The following is a 20,815-nucleotide window of genomic DNA, read 5'->3' on the forward strand; positions in this document are numbered from 1 at the left end:
CTACCCCGGACAAAGCTGGGACAATTGTACTCCCTATCACAGCCAGATGTGATATAGCCTGGATTTTAACCAGGGACTGTAGCGACACCTCTTGCACTGAGATGCAGTGCCTTAGATTGATGTGCCACTCTGGAGCCAAAACTTTATATTGGAGTTGTGCCTAATGGATATAACCCATTTTAGCATGGACGTTGAGTGCTACCACAATTTTAAAGTAGGCCTAGTCAACTGGGTGGGTATTCCTATTAGTTGGGAGCCATCATCCAATGAAGAAGAAGACGCCATGATGGCACAGATACTGTACCAACTCCAATTCACATACCGCCCCAAAAGATCCACAAATGGCACAATCTCTATTGCACTCCACACCGCCCTTTCCCATCTGGACAAAAGGAACACCTTCATTGACTACAGCTCAGTGTTCAACAGCATAGTGCCCTCCAAGCTCATCACTAAGTTAAGGGCCGTTGGAATGAACTCCTCCCTTTGCAACTGGATCCTTGACTTCCTGACGGGCCGCCCAAAGGTGGTGAGGGTAGGCTACAACATATTCGCCACGCTGACCCTCAACACGCAGGCCCCTCAGAGTTGCTTGCTTAATCCCCTTCTGCCCTCCCTGTTCGCCCGTGACTGCGTTTCCGAGCACAACTCCAACATCATCATTAAGTTTGCTGTCAACACGACGGTGGTAGGCCTGATCACCGACGATGATGAGACAGGCTATAGGGAGGAGGTCAGAGAGCCAGGACAACAACCCCCTGTCAAAGTCAGCAAGTCAAAGGAGCTTATTGTGGACTGCAGGAAATGAGGGCCTAGCACGCCTCCATTCACATCAACTAGGCTGTAGTGGAGCGGGATGATAGCGTCAAGTTCCTCTGGGTCCACATCCTTAAGGACCTATCATGGGCCAAACACACCAACACAGTCGTGAAGAGGGCATGACAACATCTCTTCCCTCCCTGGAGGCTTAAAAGTTTTGGCATAGGCCCTCAGATCCTCAAAAGGTTCTACAGCTGCACCATTGAGAGCATCTTGACTGGCTGATTCACTGCTTGGTATGGCAACTGCTTGACATCTGACTGTAAGGCGCTACAGAGGGTAGTGCATACAGCCCAGTACATCACTGGAGCCGAGCTCCCTGCCATCCAGGACCTCTATACCAGGTAATGTCGGAGGAAAGCTCTTAAACTGTTCTCTCTGCTACTGCATGGCAAGTGTACCGGAGCGCCAAGTCCGGGACCAAAAGCCTCCTGAACAGCTTCTACCCCCAAGCCATATGACTGCTGAACAGTTAATCAAATGGCTACCCTGACAATTTGCATTGAACCCATGTATTTGCACTGACTCTCTTGTATAGCCGAGGGACATATAATCCCTAATCTTACTACATTTACACACACTGTATATAGACTTTTCTATTGTGTTATTGACTGTACGTTTGTTTATCCCATGTGTAACTCTGTGTTGTTTGTGTCGCACTACTTTGCTTTATCTTGGCCAGGTCGCAGTTGTAAATGAGAACTTGGTCTCAACTAGCCTACCTGGTTAAATAAAGGCGAAACAAAAAAAAAGAAAAACAATTCTAAATACACACAAAACACACATGCCTATTGACGCTACACACATTCACAAATAGAGACACTCTTTCACACTGCTGCTGCCTTGTTTACTATCTATCCTGATTACCTAGCCACTTTTATCCCTACCTACATGTACATATTATTCTGTAACAACCAGGGGGTGGCGTATTAGCATACCTCTTGTACTATCTGATCACATGAACACTTACAAAAAAAAATACTTCTACATGCTGTATAGGAATAAGGCTACATGATGAAATAAGTTATATTGATTGTGCATTGTTACACAATGAAAAATTAATAAAACATTACAAATCAAATCAAATTTATTTGTCACATACACATTGTTAGCAGATGTTAATGCGAGTGTAGCGAAATGCTTGTGAAATGCGAAATAGCGAATGTAAGACACACACAAAAAGATGCCTTAGTACAGAGGCTAGGATTCAGCGCTTTTAGACTTCTCAGCTTGAAATGCCTCCACCTGTGGCATCAAATGTTTATCTTCTTGGTGGAGCAGTTGTCAAGAGGGCAGCCACCTATGTTTGCGAGATAGGATCCAATATTGAATACCAGAGTGGGCTGGTGAGGAAGGAAACAGTACTTTTATTAAGCAAGCTGTGGGCTATGTGTTACATTTGATTGCCCATAAAGATGTTAATTTGTGTCTGACTGTCAGGATTAAGCCTTAAATGGTGACATGATGAGTTGTGTTGCCCAGGGCCCTGGCTGGCTCAGTTATGGATGTATCTTAAATGGCACCCTATTCCTTATGTAGTGCACTACTTTTAACCAGGGTACCCGGCTCTGGTCAAAAGTAGTGCACTATATAGGGAATGTGGTGCATTCTGGGACACAGGCAGTGTTATGAGTTTGTTGTGATGGAGAAGCCAAGTTTCTATACAGCCCACCAGACCCTCTGGCACTGGGAGAGAATCCTGGGATGAGCCAGGCTGCTGTTTGAACATGCCAAGAGATGGCATATGCCTTCATATTGAGATGTCATCCCAAACTGATGAGAGAGAGGCCGCAACTGGAAAAACTTTCCCTGAACTTAGTGAGAGGACATTCGTCAATGGCCTATGCTTCTTACAGGTCAAGTAAGCCAAGTGCAGTACGTAAACATTCCACAAGGTGTCGCCCAAAACTTGCATGTTGACATTGCAATAAAAACAGTAAAAAACGGAACATTCAAGATGTGACGAGTTCATTGACCCATTACAGTTATTACTACAATTCTGTCAGGCAAACAGTATTGAGTAAATGTATAACATCCCATTAATAAATAAATAAATACAATATTTAAAGGTCATTTTAAAGCATTTGCACCAGCTGGCTTTGGTCAAGATCTTCTTTCAGGTGGTCAATGTTGAAATATTGATAATTGACCCAATTGTTCACGCACACATGGGTGCAATTGCTCGCGAGCGCCATATACCACCTTCGACAGTTCCAGTCTTGACCGGCGTGTGGAGGCCGTTCCCCAATCGAATCCTGATGGAGCTGTTGCTCCCTGCACTAGTCTGGGAACGTGGAAACACAAGGAGAAGGACTAAACAGGTGGTCAGAAACACACAGCTAACAATGTCGTCCCTGGATAAAATGTGAAAGATATTTTGGTCTCATCTCTTTTTAAGGATACAAGATTCAATAACCAAAGATAATTCATGTTTCGGCTGACTTTCAAAGGGATAATTTATCCTCGGTTTTCCTCCGAATCTGGGCAAGATCTATCGGATATTAAACTATGAAAGTGACTGTGTGTTTTGGAAGGACTAGGGTGGTGGTACCGTGCGGAGATGGAAATATCAAAATCCATATTCTCATCCTGCAAGCCGTCATGAGATACAAAAAAGCAATTGCAAAGGTAAGTCGCGTTTACTTTGTATGGCGTGTTTGTTTCCAATGTTCCATTTACAGCATTGGGTCTGGAAACAATGTTGCAATGCCTGGACTGGACGTGAGGCTCGCGCAAATATGGCGCAAATTTGTAAGAGATGAGCTAAAAATGACCAAATTATTCAACATGCCTTTCGTTTTATCCTGCTGACTAAAACAAACAACGCATGTTAGGCTGAGTTGATACATCACCATAGTTGGCAAAGTCCTGTGTAAATCCACGAAAACTTCATTTGGGATTTCACCCTTTCCCAACTGAAGTGCATGGAAAGATGGCACATAACGCTAACTTAAGTAGTTAACTAGCTAACTAACTAGGATATAATATGCAAACCTATTTAGTTCTAGAAGTAAAATGATAATGATATCTACCAATTCGAGATTTGACTCCTTGGAAGCTGCTAGCTGGATGCTTGCTAGTTAGCTGACTTTTATAGCTAGCTAGTTAGCATCAGCAAGCTGCAGGATGGCATTGTTTTTGAAATGGGGATACTGCCTAACTTAATTAAAACATGTCATTTTTAAAAAGCGTAAAATTTCCTATCGATGTCATGCCGATTGTACCTTTTTTATTATTGTTATGCTACCAAGATGTCTATACTACATTTTCACTGGCACCCGAGTTTCTCTTGACTTTGTTACCCCTAGCTAATTAGCCTATTATGTTGTTGGCATAGCTAGCTAGCTAAGAAGCGGTAGCTAGCTTGCTAGCTGGGTCATTCCTAAATATAGGGTGCCTTTTCTGTTCCCAGGAAAAATCACTTATTTAGTGTAAAATGTAGATTCCAAAATGCTTTAAATATAAAACCATTTATCATTTTACCTTAAAAACAAAAATATGGACCTTGAAGTGGAATTCTATGCATTTTTAACACTTTTTGTCTTCTCCTCAGTGGATGTAGGCGTTTTATGCTATGTCCGCCGGTGTTATTCATCCACTTCCACGATAAATATGAATACATTTAATGTCCCATGTCAGTCTCACACTCATAAATGTCCACTCTGTTAGGCTAAATTATTGAGAAAATTAACCAAATTTCAAAATGTTTGATAGAAGTTAAAATCCGATTCAAGTGTTCACCGTTATGCTAGCTCAATCTTGGAAACTCACAGAGCTGTCTAAATTAGGCTCCAGATTTCCACCCTGTTAGGTTCCATCCTGTTAGGATTATGCAACTAACAGGTTGGGAAATGCACCTAAAAAAATAATTGCTTAGCTTGACCAATGTGTGTTTTAAAAAAACCTCAATGATGCCCTTTTTTCTGATAGAAATACAATTTAAAATTATACCCAGCTAGGCTAGTATCAATCAAGGAAGAGGGCTTCAAACAAAGATTGTATCTCGAGTCTGTCTCACTTCTACTCACATCCCAAATTCAAATCAAATTTCTAGAATGATGCATGGTGGAACGTCAGAATGTTTCCCAACATGGTTTGTTTCCATTCTGTCTCAATTGTTTGAACTGGAAGTGGGGAAGAATCTTTCTTGAGCCACATGCTTCCTGAGAGCAATTTGCCCTTGAGGAAAGAGGGAAACAGCATGTGCCCTGCATTTTTAAGAGTCGACTGAGGACAGGAGAACCTTCATTGATATTTGTTTGAAGATAAACTTCCATGTCAGGATAAATGGTTCAGCTGACTATAATGATATTGTGCAATTTCTTAGCATATGATGGTTGTACTGGCATGCCTGGACAGCTGAGAACTAGATAATTTGATTACTCAGTTTTGGAGATGCCAAATTGACGCAGTAGCTGGTTATTTGATTCACTTCCACAGAATGCTAATTTCCCTCATACAGGAGACAAGCATAAACTGTTTTTGTATGTGGGTGCAGACCATATTGCAACCTATAAAGCTGCACAATGCAGAAATCGATCCTTCATTTCCTGGTTTCTAAAATTCGAATAATTTGCCTAATATCAGTTTGTGACAAAGCAAGCACATATAGTGTAGTCATTGAACCATTTATACTGCTTTGAAATAGCTTTTCCATAACAAAACAATTTTATTTTCAGCTGTTTGAAGCTGGTGTACAAAAAAAAGATACAAGAACAAAACTTAAGGAAGCATAAAATCGGCACACACATAACATATCTACCGCTTCTTAGACCTGCTTTGAATGCAAATGACAGACTTGAAACTCACATTTCTGTGAAATTGTTTGGGTGTCCCAAAAAGTTAATATGTAACTTTAAATATATATATATATATGGTCATTGACGACAAACTTGATTACATTGATATTAGATCTAGCCATGTATGTAGGATCCAGGAACATGAGGATTCTATAATTAAATCATGCATGGCACAGCGTTGTGTGGCAGAGCAGTCTCATTTGTTTCAATGTTAGTAACCCAGATGACATGGTGCAGTGAGTGCATGTCCTTTCAATAATTCAATGATGTCTGACAGTGAAGCGCTGGAGAAGAATGGGCCTATTTCTATCGTGAGGCTGTGACTGGGAGGCAGACTGGTGGAGCATATCTGGGGGACTTACACTTGGCCTTATCTATATCAATACAATCCTGCATATACTTTGAGTGTTTGGCTGTGTGCTGTCAGTATAGTTTACACTTTGGTAGAAGTTTTTCTTTGCCCTCCGATAGAAATTGTGGTCATTGGGTTTTTTTCAAGCTGACTTTCTAATGCAATTGGAATGTAACGTATGATAATTGTAACAGACTTCTATCATGGAAGAAGGAGAAGTGTGGAAATACTGAATATTCTCAAGCTGAGAGTGAATTGGTCTTCTAAGCAGTAGTGGTGCATGGGTACAATCACTGGGGAAGCCAGGCCAGAAAAACTAAGCCATATTGCCACCTGTGTTGTGATACTTGTTTGTTCTATAACCTGTAATGGACAGTTTATACTTGGTCTGTCTGTAGGCAATTAGAATGCGATGTGTCGCTGGTCAAAATGTTTCATATATATACCCCTGGGGAATGTCTAGATTGTCGCTTCAACTGTCAGTTTCCTTGTCACACAGACATGGAACAAAGTTTACGTCTCCATTGTCGTGGTTACCGGACTGCCACAGCAACTAGACCAATGATGCAGGAGGTCTAAAATTCTCAGATAGAATGACCTACTTTTATTTGGTCACGCAGTGGCGTTAAGCTTGACATTGCCTTGTAAATAATGATGTTGTGGGTTTATGTAACAGTTTTACTTCAGTCCGTCCCCTCGCCCCGACCCGGGATCGAACCAGGGACCCTCTGCACACATTAACAACTGCCTCCCACGAAGCATCGTTACCCATCGCTCCACAAAAGCGTCGGCCCTTGCTGAGCAAGGGGAACAACTACTTCAGGTCTCAGAGCGAGTGACGTCACCGATTGAAACGCTATTAGCGTGCACCACTGCTAACTAGCTAGCCATTTCACATCGGTTAAATTTATTTTCCCATAATATTTAATTCAAAAGTAGCCAACGTTTTAAGAGACGTTGTCAGGTATACAGTCGTGGCCAAAAGTTTTGAGAATGACACATTCATTTCCACAAAGTTTGCTGCTTCGGGGTCTTTAGATATTTTGTCAGATGTTACTATGGAATAATGAAGTACTATTACAAGCATTTCATAAGTGTCAATGGCTTTTATTGACAATTTACATGAAGTTGATGCAAATAGTCAATATTTGCAGTGTTGGCCCTTCTTTTTTAAGACCTCTGCAATCCGCCCTGTCATGCTGTCAATTAGCATCCGCCAACTCCTGGACAGTCTGGTGCAACGTGGCGTTGGTGGGTGGAGCGAGACATGATGTCCCAGATGTGCTCAATTGGATTCAGGTCTGGGGAATGGGTGGGCCAGTCCATAGCATCAATGCCTTCCTCTTGCAGGAACTGCTGACACACTCCAGCCACATGAGGTCTAGCATTGTCTTGCAGTAGGAGGAACCCAGGGCCAACCACACCAGCATATGGTCTCACAAGGGGTCTGAGGATCTCATCTCGGTACCTAATGGCAGTCAGGCTACCTCTGGCGAGCACATGGAGGCCCCCCAAAGAAATGCCACCCCAAGACTGACCCACTTCCAAACCGGTCATGCTGGAGGATGTTGCAGGCAGCAGAACGTTCTCCACGGCGTCTCCAGACTGTCACGTCTGTCACATGTGCTCAGTGTGAACCTGCTTTCATCTGTGAAGAGCAGAGGGCGCCAGTGGCGAATTTGCCAATCTTGGTGTTCTCTGGCAAATGCCAAACGTCCTGCACAGTGTTGGGCTGTAAGCACAACCCCCAGCTGTAGACGTCGGACCCTCATACCACCCTCATGGAGTCTGTTTCTGACTGTTTGAGCAGACACATGCGCATTTGTGGCCTGCTGGAGGTCATTTTGCAGGGCCCTGGCAGTGCTCCTCCTTGCACAAAGGCGGAGGTAGCTGTCCTGCTGCTGGGTTGTTGCCCTCCTACGGCCTCCTCCACGTCTCCTGATGTACTGGCCTGTCTCCTGGTAGTGCCTCCATGCTCTGGACACTACGCTGACAGACACAGCAAACCTTCTTGCCACATCTCGCATTGATGTGCCATCCTGGATGAGCTGCACTACCTGAGCCACTTGTGTGGGTTTTAGACTCCGTCTCATGCTACCACTAGAGTGAAAGTACCGCCAGCATTCAAAAGTGACCAAAACATCAGCCAGGAAGCATAGGAACTGAGAAGTGGTCTGTGGTTCCCACCTGCAGAACCACTCCTTTATTGGGGGTGTCTTGCTAAATGCCTATAATTTCCACCAGATGTCTATTCCATTTGCACAACAGCATGTGAAATTTATTGTCAATCAGTGTTGCTTCCTAAGTGGACAGTTTGATTTCACAGAAGTGTGATTGACTTGGAGTTACATTGTGTTGTTTAAGTGTTCCCTTTATTTTTTTGAGCTATATATCTCTATATCTAAACAAACAAACACAAGACACCTGTGTTTTTCACGCCCATCTCAGTGAAGTATTCCATTGTGGCAGCTGTGGGCATGGCATACTCCAAGAGGAAGGGGAGTGTGGCTAAAATGCACAATGCACGTCTCTCTCCAGAATGCTCTTTCTCCCTCCAATTTGGGCACATTCTTTATTCATAATTAATTGTGAATTGTTTGCTTGTTAGTCTATCAATTCCCCATTTACATATATAACCAGTAGTACATTTACCATTAATTCTAATTATTTCAAATCTACAATTTTTTGGGGGTTACTGTAATTTCCGTTAATGCAGTCTATTATTCCCGTCTTTACCGTTCTCATTGTCGGAGTGGACACATTGTTTGCAGGGTGGACAACTTATGCTACACTTGTTTCTCACAAGTTTGTTTAAAAAAAAAAAAATTCCATTTACGAGTTTTGTTAATTTAGTAATTGTCTTTTGTTTGGACGCTCCTGTCAATTTTGAGTAAGGACACCTGATTACGCCTAGAAGTAGGCATATAAGCTTTGGATACCGGCCTATGCACAAGTGTAGGCATATAAATGTGCCCATTTGGGGATCTGATAGTATTTCTGATAGTCTTAACGCACCACCAGTAATGAGCTGTGGAGCTTCTCAAAGTAAAGTTTTCTTCACCTCAAACAGCAAGCAAAGTATTTTTTTTCTATCCATTGAGAATGATAATAGTTACTCAATGTATTTGACAAATATTTCAGTCTCTCTCCCTTTCGATAACCACTCAGCGTGAAATTGAAAAAATGTAATGCTCCTGAAATTGAGAAATGTAATCCTCTGGTCCAGTGGAACCTCATAAAATAGGCCTACCTGATTACTTCTTATTCCTTGCGCAAATAGCTAGCCTACAGCTGTCTGTCCTGAGATCACTGGCACAGGGAAACTCTTGAGGGCCCAGAATATCTTATACAATGTTTCAAGTTTGTTGTAGACTGGCCATGCGTAGCCAATGTGATTTATAGGATATTTATTTTTTTCAGGATATTTTCTACCTGCAGGCTGCAAGGTTTTTATTTGTTGGCATTGTAGGCTATTTTCACAGTTGACATGGCAATATAAGTTACTTTTTACTTTGATCATTTATTTGGATAGAATTGAGTACATGACAACGATTTTTAGATACGAAGACGTTATAAGTGTGCATATGAAAACCATAACTGTCACGCAGATCGGTAGTAAGATAAGTTCACATTCCACATGAAAGGTTGCTGACTCCTGTAGCCTATACCAGCAACTTCAGGAGAGTAAACAAACGCAGAATCTGCCATTGAGTCATTTTGTCTTATTTCAACAAACAGTGCGCTAAAAGCATCAGACAAGCTCAATGCATGAAGTTGATTTTATTAAAAGGGTGTCTATATATGGAAAAATACACGTTTAAAAAGACGACTTTCGGTCAACCAATTAAAAAAAAATTAAATAAAATCCCCTTCGCACAGTCCTATTTCCTATATAGAGTCCAAGTCTAGCAGGTGAAGTGGGAGATTTCTAATGAATGCAAAATTGAATTCAAATGACGGAATTAAGTTGTCTAAATGAGAAAGGGTAGGCTACGATCAACCAACTGGTGTTCTGTCAACACCATTTTTTTCTCTCTTTTAGTGGTGGTCATTTTAAATATTTCAGTATTTGACATTTTTCCCCCCCCCCCAATATGTTTTAACAATGTTTTGTTTGAGTGGTGATTTGAATGACCGCATAGACTCTGCTCACCAGAAGTTAAGTGGTGCTGAGCAGTAGCCCTGCACCATACTAATGACCATAGCATCAACGCTTTCTTCTCACATGCCCATCCTGAGGCATTGCAGATCAGATCAAAGGCAGTTTCACATTAATCAAAATAGTAATTTGTGTAATAAAATTAAATATACCTGGACAAGACCATCACTTTTGGTGGTTGAAATAATTACCCTGTCATCAGTTTAACTAAAAATAAATCAGAATTGAGGTCACCATTGTAAATACCAAGTAGGCCTATGTATGTTATTAATCACAAAACATTCCAAGTTGTTTTCCTCAGGGTCCTTAATCCATCCTTTTCTATCTGAACTTAAGTAACCAGAATTGTCAGCAACTAACACCAGCAATCACTCAGATGAATATGGTCAGAGCACTTTTCCTGTACCTTATCTGGATATTGGGAACAAATATCATATTATTCAAATACTGAAATAATTTCAAATGCTTTCCCTAAAAGAGAATGGTGTTGACAGAATGCCATTGAGAAGACCACTTAGGCCTACATGCTTTTCTTGAACAAGATCCTCAAACGTGGTGTTCAGATGGAATATTACATTTCAATTTTAGTCCTTTAGCAGATGCTCTTATCAAGAGAAATTATTATTAAGTGCCTTGCTCAAGGGCACATTGACAATTTTATTTTTTAACCTAGTCTGCTCAGGGATTTAAACCAGCAACCTTTTTATTAACCTTTTTATTAATTGTTTTCCTCAGGGTCCTTAATCAATCCTTTTCTATCTGAACTTAAAGTATCCAGAATTGTCAGTAACACCAACAATTCATATCCAACAGCAACCACTCAGATGAATATGCAGCAAAGTGGCCTGGCTGCTAGCTGCTGTCTGGTGTGAGCTCTGGAGCTTGGCCACCTGAGGTCCCAGGGGAGGACGTCATTCATCCTTTAACACCCGTTACAGACAATGAAAAAGATACGCGGTCGACAAGTGGTTGGAGCGTTTTCTTGTACTTTAATATTAAGCCTACATGTCACATCAGGATTTTTAAAATGTATTTAACTAGGCAAGTCGGTTAAGAACAAATTCTTATTTACAATGGCGGCCTACCAAAAGGCCTCCTGTGGGGGCTGGGATAAAAAAAAAAAATAGAACACACACATCACGACAAGAGACAACACAACATAAAGAGAGACCTAAGACAACAACATAGCAAGGCAGCAACACATGACAACACAGCATGGTAGCAACATGGTAGCAGCACAAAACATGGTACAAACATTGGGCACAGACGAGCACAAAGGGAAAGAAGGTAGAGACAACAATACATCATGGAAAGCAGCCACAACCGTCAGTAAGAGTGTCCATGATTGAGTCTTTGAGATTAAACTGTCCAGTTTGAGTGTGTGTTGCAGCTCGTTCCAGTCGCTAGCTGCAGCGAACTGAAAAGACGAGCGACCTAGGGATGTGTGTGCTTTGGGGACCTTTAACAGAATGTGACTGGCAGAACATGTGTTGTATGTGAGGATGAGTGCTGCAGTATATATCTCAGATAGGGGGGAGTGAGGCCTAAAAGGGTTTTATAAATATGCATCAACCATTGGATCTAGCATGGGTAGGATGGTCATCTGAATCAGGGTAGGATTGGCAGCTGGAGTGAAAGAGGAGCGATTTACGATAGAGGAAACCAAGTCTAGATTTAACTTTAGCCAGCAGCTTTGATATGTATTGAGAGAATGACAGTGTACCATCTAGCCATACTCCCAAGTACTTTGTATGAAGTGACTACCTCAAGCTCTAAACCATCAGAGGTAGTAGTCACACCTGTGGGGAGAGGGGCATTCTTCTTACCAAACCATATGACCTTTGTTTTGGAGGTGTTCAGAACAAGGGTAGAGAGAGCTTGTTGGACACCAAGAAAGCTTTGTTGTAGAGCATTTAACACAAAATCCTGGGACGGGCCAGCTGAGTATGAGACTGTATAATTAGCATATAAATGAATGAGAGAGCTTCTTACCGCCTGAGCCATGTTGTTGATGTAAATTGAGAAGAGCGTGGGGCTTAAGATTGAGCCTTAGGGTACTCCCCTGGCGACAGGCAGTGGCTGAGACAGCAGATTTTCTGACTTAATACACTGCACTCTGAGGTAGTTAGCAAACCAGGCCAAAGACACCAATACTCCTTAGCTGACCCACAAGAATGGAATGGTCTACTGTATCACAAGCTTTGGCCAAGTCAATAAAAATAGCAGCACAACATTGCTTAGAATCAAGGTCAATGGTGACATCATTGAGGACCTTTAAGGTTGCAGTGACATCCGTACCCTGAGCGGAAACAGATGTCTATAGTATTCTCTCTGGTATACCATCAAGAAATTCAGTCAGTTGATTATTGACAAGATTTTCCAACACTTGATAAACAGGGCAAAATAGAAATAGGCCTATAACAGTTAAGACCAGCTTGATCTTTCCCTTTAAATAAAGGAATCATGGCTGCCTTCCAAGCAATGGGAACCTACCCAGAAAGGAGAGAGAGGCTTGGCGATGATAGGGGCAGCAACCTTAAAGAAGGAAGGGTCTAAACCATCTGACCCAGATGTTTTTTTTGGGGTCAAGTTTCAGGAGACCTTCTGGCACCTCGGACTCAGTGACTGCCTGCAGGGAGACTTTGTAGTGTGGCAGGGGAAAAAAGGGAGAAGCATTGGGGATAGTCGCATTTAGAAAGGGTGGAAGATGAGGAAATGTTGGACAGGCAAGGAGGCATGGCTGAGTCAAATAGGAAACCTGACTTAAGTGGTGATTAGAGCTCAGGCATGTGCTTCTTCATTAACAACCACATCAATTTTAAGGGACTTGGGCAGCTGTGAGGAGGAGAGTTTATTCTTCAGGTCTTTAAGTGTTTTGCAGAACTTCTTGGGGTGAGACCAATTGACGCGCATTCAACGCGCAAAATAAATGGACATTTTGGGGATATAAAAAAGGAGTTTATCGAACAAAAGGACCGTTTGTGAAGTTTCTGGGACATATTGGAGTGCCAACAAGATCTTCAAAGGTAAGGTGTGAATTATATCGTTATTTCTGAGTCGTGTCACACCTGCTTGGGTGAAATATGATTTTCCTGTGTTTGTATGGCTTTTGCCGCAACGCCTTTTTGAAATCTGACACGGTGGCTGGATTAACAAGAATTTAAGCTTTATTTTGGTGTATTGCACTTGTGATTTTATAAAAGTTAAATATTTCTAATAGTTTAATTTGAATTTCGCGCTCTGCAATTGACAGAGGGGATCAAGCGGATTCTATACCATTTTACAGAGGCCAGTTCATGAAGGAAGGCTTACTCATGAAAGTTTTTAGCAAGCGTCTATAACAAATCAGGAGAGGTCGTTTCACTGAGCAGCCATTACGGACACAGGCTGTAAAACAGTGATCACTAAGGTTTCAGTCTGGTGTTTTCTGTAATGACCTATCAGGATTATTTGTGAGGATAACATCAAGAAGAGTAGCCTTTTCTGGGTGTTTGGATTCATACCTTGTGGAATTGGTAATAATCTGAGAGAGATTTTTCATATTGCTTTAGGACTTGGTGGGTTAAGCATGTCCCAGTTTAGGTGACCTAGCAGGACAAATTCAGACTTGGTGTAATGGGCCAGGAGAGCGCAGAGGGCAGGTAGGGTACAGGCCGGTGCTGATGGAGGATAATAGCTCTTTGTTGACTGTTGCTGGGTGCTATTTGAAAGTTTAATACTTAAAACCAGCAAGTCTAATTGTTTGGGGAGAGACTTGGAGACAACTGAGCACTGAAGGTGATCCTTGGTAAAGATTGCCGCTCTGAACCCACACTTTCAATTGATCCATTTTAGATAATAAGCTTCTAGTGTTAACGTGCCGAAAACCCAGGCTTTTACGAGATCAGAAATTAGTGAAGCAGATATCAGAGCAGAAGTCTTGGGGCTAGCAACAGTAGATGGGCCAGGGTGTACATGCATATTTCCAGATATCATCAACAGTAATACAATCAAGGCACAGCATAGGACAGGGAGAGCTCTGCAGTGCTGATTTTATGACATCTGAATGTGCATCAGATGGCAACAAGATCATATTTTTCAGTAATTTCATCAGTTAACATGAATACAAAGCCGGCCGAGAGGTGGTTAGAATGGGATGGAGGCCAAAAATCTGTGTAACCAATAGAGTCAGAGTCCCGAGAGTGGGAACAGTCTTTCCCACGGTTGGGTAAAGAAAGTTTGTAGTTAACAAAGCATGCAGAAGTCATGAGACAAATAGCAAACTGCACAAGAAAAACAAAATGTAATATATAACGACTTGGGGCTAGCCATTGTAAGTTCAGAGTCACTTACCCCACCAGTGCCTGTGTGCTGGACGTGAGTGAAAGCTCGGGGGGGGGGGGGTATTCCTGTACCAGTACCAGACGGGGAGACAGGCCAGGGCAGACGGTGAACAGATCACCAGGTGGAATCCAAGCAGCAGTGCAGCAGGCAACGGGAGTAGGTGTCACACCCACTTGGGAGAAGCTTTAATTTCTGTAGGCAGATTTATTGTAGAAAAGCCCTGAACAGCAGGAGGGGGCTTCCAGGCCTCTGGATTTGGGTGGGGTAGCCTGCCATTTGTTGAGCTCAAAGGCTTCGACACCTCTCGCTGAAACAATTGAATCAAAAGTTCTAAATCCATGGATTTCATAGGCTACTCAATCATTAGTCTTGTCATAAGCAATCATGTTTGGCAGGTATAGGAGGGCAGGTGGCCAAGCGGTAAAGATGGTTGGGCCAGTAATGAAGGTTGCTGGTTTAAATCCCTGAGCAGACTAGGTTAAAAAAGAAAATGTCAATGTGCCCTTGAGCAAGGCACTTTAATTATAATTGCTCTTGATAAGAGCATCTGCTAAATGACTAAAATGGAAATTTAATATTCCATCTGAACACCATCAATGGCATTCTGTCAACACCATTCTCTTTTAGGGAAAGCATTTGAAATTATTTCAGTATTTGAATAATATGATATTTGTTCCCAATATCCAGATAAGGTACAGGAAAAGTGCTCTGACCATATTCATCTGAGTGATTGCTGATGTTAGTTGCTGACAATTCTGGTTACTTAAGTTCAGATAGAAAAGGATGGATTAAGGACCCTGAGGAAAACAACTTGGAATGTTTTGTGATTAATAACATACATAGGCCTACTTGGTATTTACAATGGTGATCTCAATTCTGTTTTATTTTTAGTTAAACTGATGACACCAAAAGGGATGGTCTTGCCCAGGTATATTTTATTTCATTACACAAATTACTATTTTAATGTGAAACTGCCTTTGATCTGATCTGCAATGCCTCAGGATGGGCATGTGAGAAGAAAGTGTTGATGCTATGGTCATTAGTATGGTGCAGTGCATCACACGTGCGAGCTACTGCTCAGCACCACTTTTAAAAGTTCTTGTGAGCAGAGTCTATGCAGTCATTCCAATCACCACTCAAACAAGACTTTCCAAGGAAATGGCTCAGTTATGGACTTGTCCATTTTCTTGTTATGTTCGAAAGGACTATCTGAATACAATAGACACTATGGTCTTCACTTCCTACAGTACACGCAGAATGTAATCATAGAATGAGTCCATAGAATGTTGCTAGCCTTGGTACCAGTCTGTTTGTTATCATGCTATTTGCCATGCCAAACAAACATGCAAGGAGTGGCATGATGGCACTAACACTGGTAACCAGGCTATAATATTGCACCTTTTGCTGCTGAACGGTGTTTGATCCTGTCACAGGGCTGTGTGAGACAGTGGTTTGGCTTCGTGCTCCAATGCTGGATTAAACGCTAATTTGATCATGTGTGTTGATCCCTGGGCAATGATTGGGACCCTGGCTGAGTCCCAAATGGCACCACATTCACTATCTAGTGCACTGCTTTTGACCAGAGCCCTTTTGGGGTTTTGCATCCATACTGATTTACACCGTTTCCCAGCTGCATGTAACAGCCTTGCATAAGCCGTCAGATTTGATTTTCCAGCGTTGACATCTTAATGAAGGGGATACCTAGTCAGTTGCACAACTGAATGCATTCAACAGAAATGTGTCTTGCAGCTTTAACCCAACCCCTCTGAATCAGAGAGGTGTGGGGGCCTCCCTTAATTGACACCCACTACCTTGAATAAATGTGTTCTGGTGCAGCCAAAATCATAAAACATCTGGAGTGCTGAGCTAGGATCATGTTTCCATTCTTATTCATTATGATTTAAAATGCAAAACTCATCCTAGATCAGCACACTGAGACGATTTATGAATACAGGCCCTGATTTTAAACCATTTCTAACTGCATGTTACAGGAAGTGACACAGTAGTAGGGATAAGTAGCTCTACTCCAGGGGATGGCATCTCTAAGGGCAGCACTAGTGGCCTCTTGGAACAGAGTTAACGGGAAGTTAAATCATAACACTTCATGACATGGAGTGCTTAAGTGGTTTATAGAGTGCTATGCAAACAGATTACATGCACCCTGGCAAAGATCCAGTCAGCTGAGTGTTGCCTACATACTGTATTTCACTATATATTGATGCATGGACAGGTTTGGGTTTTTACTTGGCCTTGTATAGCAGTATTTCAGTGTTTGTTAAATGTTATGCCACTCCGCCGCGTGTAATGTCAGTTTAAAAAATAATTCTTTACTCCGTTTGCTGCTTGTCGTCTCTCTCATTCCACACAGCCCCGCCCACTGTCACTCAGAGAGCAGTTTTTGGGCTCTACCACGAGTCACAACCACTTGGAGTCTGCATGGTCAATGTTGCAGATGCAACAAGATGTTGGTGACAACTATGCTGCTTCTTTATAGAAATCTTGTGGATTTATATTAACACTATCTTACTGTCTGTGAAACCGGGGCTATACTGCACCGCTGTAACTCTGCGTTGTGTGTGGTTGATTGAGAATAAAGACGTGGACTTTGGAGATCAGGTAGTTTTAATCAAGCAGAACTCACTTTCTGCATCCTGCATCCAAAAGGAAACAAAACATTTGTAGAGCACATGTTCTCTTTCTCTCAGTGCATCAATGATTTTCTAATACAAAAATTAATACTCTCTCCTTATTATACATAACATATTTTACATAGATAAAACCACACACCTGCATCCAAAAGGAAATAAAACATTTGTAGAGCACATATGTTCCGAGAATCGTCGCCTCTTTCTACAACAGATGCACAATAGGAGGGACTGGGATCATTCGAGGAGCTAGCCATCGTTCACACATACCATAGCTAGCTATTAACCGCATGTTGATATCATCCAAAAAAAGTACAATTACAAGTGCATCTTAACATTACCACCCAGTTATGAGTAACCTCTAAATATACATCATTATTCATGAACAAAACACTGTGTGTATGACTTTGTACTTAAAATAATCAAACTTTTCTGAAGACAGAAAAAGCGTGCCTACCTCTCTCAGTGCATCAAAATGATTTGAGCACGAGCACGCAGGGCAAAACGTAAGTACACACTCCCCTTCTCCCAGGATGCAGGCATGCATAATAACAAATCAACACTTGACATAATAATGAACCTGGTGAAATTCAAATAGTACTTTAACAACCGTTACATCTGCAAACATTTAGCATGTTGTGGCTAAAATAAATTGTGTTAGCGACTAATGCTAATCGCGAGTTAGCTGGCAAGCTAGCTAGGTAAATGTTCTTAGTCAGAGAAAACGTTGCTAGCTAATACAGCCTGATACCAGTGCTGCTGTAAGCCTAGATCAGAATGAGTTTTTTTTTGTGTGTGCAATGGCATATTCTAAATCATAAAGGAATAGGTGATGCATGAATATTTTAACTACTTCAAGGCCGCTTTTCAAACTCAAAGCAGACAGCCTCCTAAACACTCACACCTTGAATTACGTTTTATATCGTCACATCCAGGTGTACCTTAAATGCCCCTTGCCCAAGCGAGGGGGAATGATGATCGGTGAGGCGATGTCCTTGGTGGAAATCTTGCAGTTCAGCTTAAAAACAACCAACCTAAAGCTATTAATGTACCTAGTAAGCTAACATATCTAGCACTCCTGCCAGGTAGCTTGAAGTCTCATTTTTGCATCTGCTGAGAAGCTCTAGCTTTAGGTCTTCTTCCATAAACTGAGGAAGCGCCTGCATATAAACTGGTCATGACGGGGTGAGGCAGCTTTTAATATATATTTTTTTAGCTTTTATATCCGCTCCCTGCTTTGCTCTGAGTTTATTGCATGCCTTTGTCCACCTTTGTCAGCCTGCAGAACTTTCTTATACGTGGTTGGGTTGCACAGCCTCAGAGGCTCTGACCTGAGTTTATTTATAAATAAGGTTCTTCGGTTGCCTCCACAGAAGTGTGTGGTAAGTCATGGGCGTTTTCCTGAAGCTGGTGGTCTGTTTGGCCTAACCCTGGCAAGCAGAATATGGCCATATTTGGCTTCCCTGCAGGGTTATTTGGTCTCCTGCATAAGCAGTGGTGTTTTTTCTAGTGTTCTTATTTCTTTATCAATATCTAGGACTGGCCATTGGTGTTGGATCCGGTCTCCTTGCTGACAGAAGTCTCCATTTTGAGGTTATAAGAAATGTAACCTTAGTTTGAGTTTGTTAATAGAGGATCATTGTGGTTTATGCCTCATGAATATTCAAATTGTTCTGGAACAGTTATTTATTCTGAGGTAGCCACGTATAACTGGATAGCAGCAGCATACAGGTTGTGTCCCAAATGGGATATACCCATTAGGCTCTGGTTAAAAGTAGTGCAATATGTAGGGAACAGGGTGCCATTTGGGATTAACAGTTTTTCCATAATTCACCAGAAACTTGGTTAAATATCGTATCAATGAGACCATTCTTATGAACAATGCACACGGTTGGACTCTACTTGTATCTGGGGTAACATTGAGCCAGTTTACTCTAATTAAACCAGGTGTCAATTAGGACCCTCATGAACATGTATATTGAAGACCACATTTGAAACGAGCCTCTGGTCTTTGTGTGTAATCCTCCATAATGTTAAAGGCTGCGCCACACTAAGAGTACTATGCAGGCTCATTTTAATGATCTAATAAATTGAATCAAATTTGAACCGTTTCATTCTCCATCTCTGGTTTTGTTCCCCAGCTCCATGACTGTGTTCCAATGGCACCCTATTCCCTATATATTGCACTTCTTTTGACTATTGTCCTATGGGCCCTGGTCAAAAGTAGTACAATATGTATAGGGAATAGGATGGCATTTGGGATGGAACCCATCTTTGGTTTTGTTTCCCCAGCTCCATAAATGTGTTCTTGTCCTCAGAAGCACGTTTCTGTGGGGAGGCTGGCCTGTTCAGAGCTCTCCATAACTGAACACTTTGAAATGTCAAGGCCTGTGTGTGGAACACTGAGCACAGGGAGAGGATTGTTTCAGAGGAATGTCTGGCCATTAAATAAACATCTTTCCGTGGCTCAGATGTACTGTACGAACGACTCCACTCTGCAAAAATGCATTGACTCATGATATTTAACTGTTTCATTTCAAGACCCTTTGCACAGACATCACGTCTTTTTACTTCTTGCACAGACATCACGTCTTTTTACTTCTTGCACAGACATCACGTCTTTTTACTTCTTGCACAGACATCACGTCTTTTTACTTCTTGCACAGACATCACGTCTTTTTACTTCTTGCACAGACATCACGTCTTTTTACTTCTTGCACAGACATCACGTCTTTTTACTTCTTGCACAGACATCTTTATTCTTGCACCGTTCAGGCTGGTGCTGTTTGTTTGAGCAATGCTAGGCTACCATCAACATTCCACAACCAGTTAAGTGTGGTCTGTGTTGTGTGAAATGTGGTGCTTTAGTGATACAATAAGAAACCAGTGCTAGAGCTAGCCTGTAGGTCCTACCACTACCAAAAACCTTCAACCAGCACGGTCTTAAATCTACTTTCTTTGCAAAGTCATTTTAATGAGTAATACATAATTATGCCCTTTGAAATTGATGTCACTGCTCAGGCTGATGAGACCATGTTTGCGTAACAAATGGCACCCTATTCCCTATATGCTGCACTGCTTTAGACAAGAACCTTATGGATCCTGGTTAAAATTAGTGCACTGAATAGGGTGCCATTTGGGACGTGCACAATATTTATCTGCGATATATAGCAGGAGATCCTTTTTTTATATAAAGAGAGCTCCTCTGACAGACTTGATTATTAGCCTATTAAAGGGAATAGGGTGCAATTTGAGATGCAGACATGTAGATTTGAGATTCGTTACCCTGGTGACTGCACCTCCTAAGTTTGAGTTAAGACTGCAGTAAAGCATCACCTAACCCAGACATCTGTACAAAACCACAAGTGCATGTTGATATCTGCAGAATGGTTTTCAGTGACGGGTTGTTAAGTATTAAATCTGGTGTCAGGCTCTCTGAGCTAGTGAGTGCAGAACAGGGCACATTCACAAAGCGTCTAGGATCTGGTCCACCCTTATCCATATAATCTCATTCCTTACGATTTAAAAGGTAAAACAGACCCTAAATCAGCCCTCCTGCTGTGAGATGGTTGACATACAGCCTTGATGTCCTCACCAGTGAGAGTGTACCACAGAACAGAGCTCTAGTACTGGTTGGCCTCAGATGGGAAATGCTATGTATAGCATATATTCAAATCACATTTTATTGGCTCAATACACGTGTTTAGTAGATGTTATT

The 20,815-nt window shown here is 41.8% G+C and overlaps 1 protein-coding gene and 1 long non-coding RNA gene across 16 annotated transcripts in view; one reads left to right on the plus strand and one right to left on the minus strand.

Annotated features, from left to right (window-relative positions):
* Positions 1-1,888: 1,888 nt before the first annotated feature.
* On the minus strand, positions 1,889-4,613 carry LOC149970805 (uncharacterized). The gene is made up of 2 exons (XR_016492722.1): positions 4,303-4,613; positions 1,889-3,103 (listed from the first exon to the last, which is right to left on the minus strand). It is a non-coding gene; the product is annotated as an uncharacterized LOC149970805 (long non-coding RNA).
* The window catches only part of LOC110508784 (partitioning defective 3 homolog), a 220,082-nt gene continuing 202,223 nt past the window's right edge, over positions 2,957-20,815 (plus strand). For 14 of the 15 annotated variants that reach the window (XM_021589600.3, XM_090224830.1, XM_021589604.3 and 11 more), the window contains exon 1: positions 3,026-3,447. In XM_021589600.3, coding sequence (XP_021445275.3) covers positions 3,328-3,447 — 120 coding nt within the window. In that variant the 5' untranslated portion in view covers positions 3,026-3,327. Of the gene's footprint in view, positions 3,448-20,815 lie in introns of all 15 variants that reach the window. The other variant, XM_090224832.1, reaches the window with a different exon arrangement.

Source organism: Oncorhynchus mykiss, chromosome 28, assembly GCF_057628025.1.
Source record: "Oncorhynchus mykiss isolate SJ-2025 chromosome 28, ASM5762802v1, whole genome shotgun sequence".
Lineage (NCBI taxonomy): Eukaryota > Metazoa > Chordata > Actinopteri > Salmoniformes > Salmonidae > Oncorhynchus > Oncorhynchus mykiss.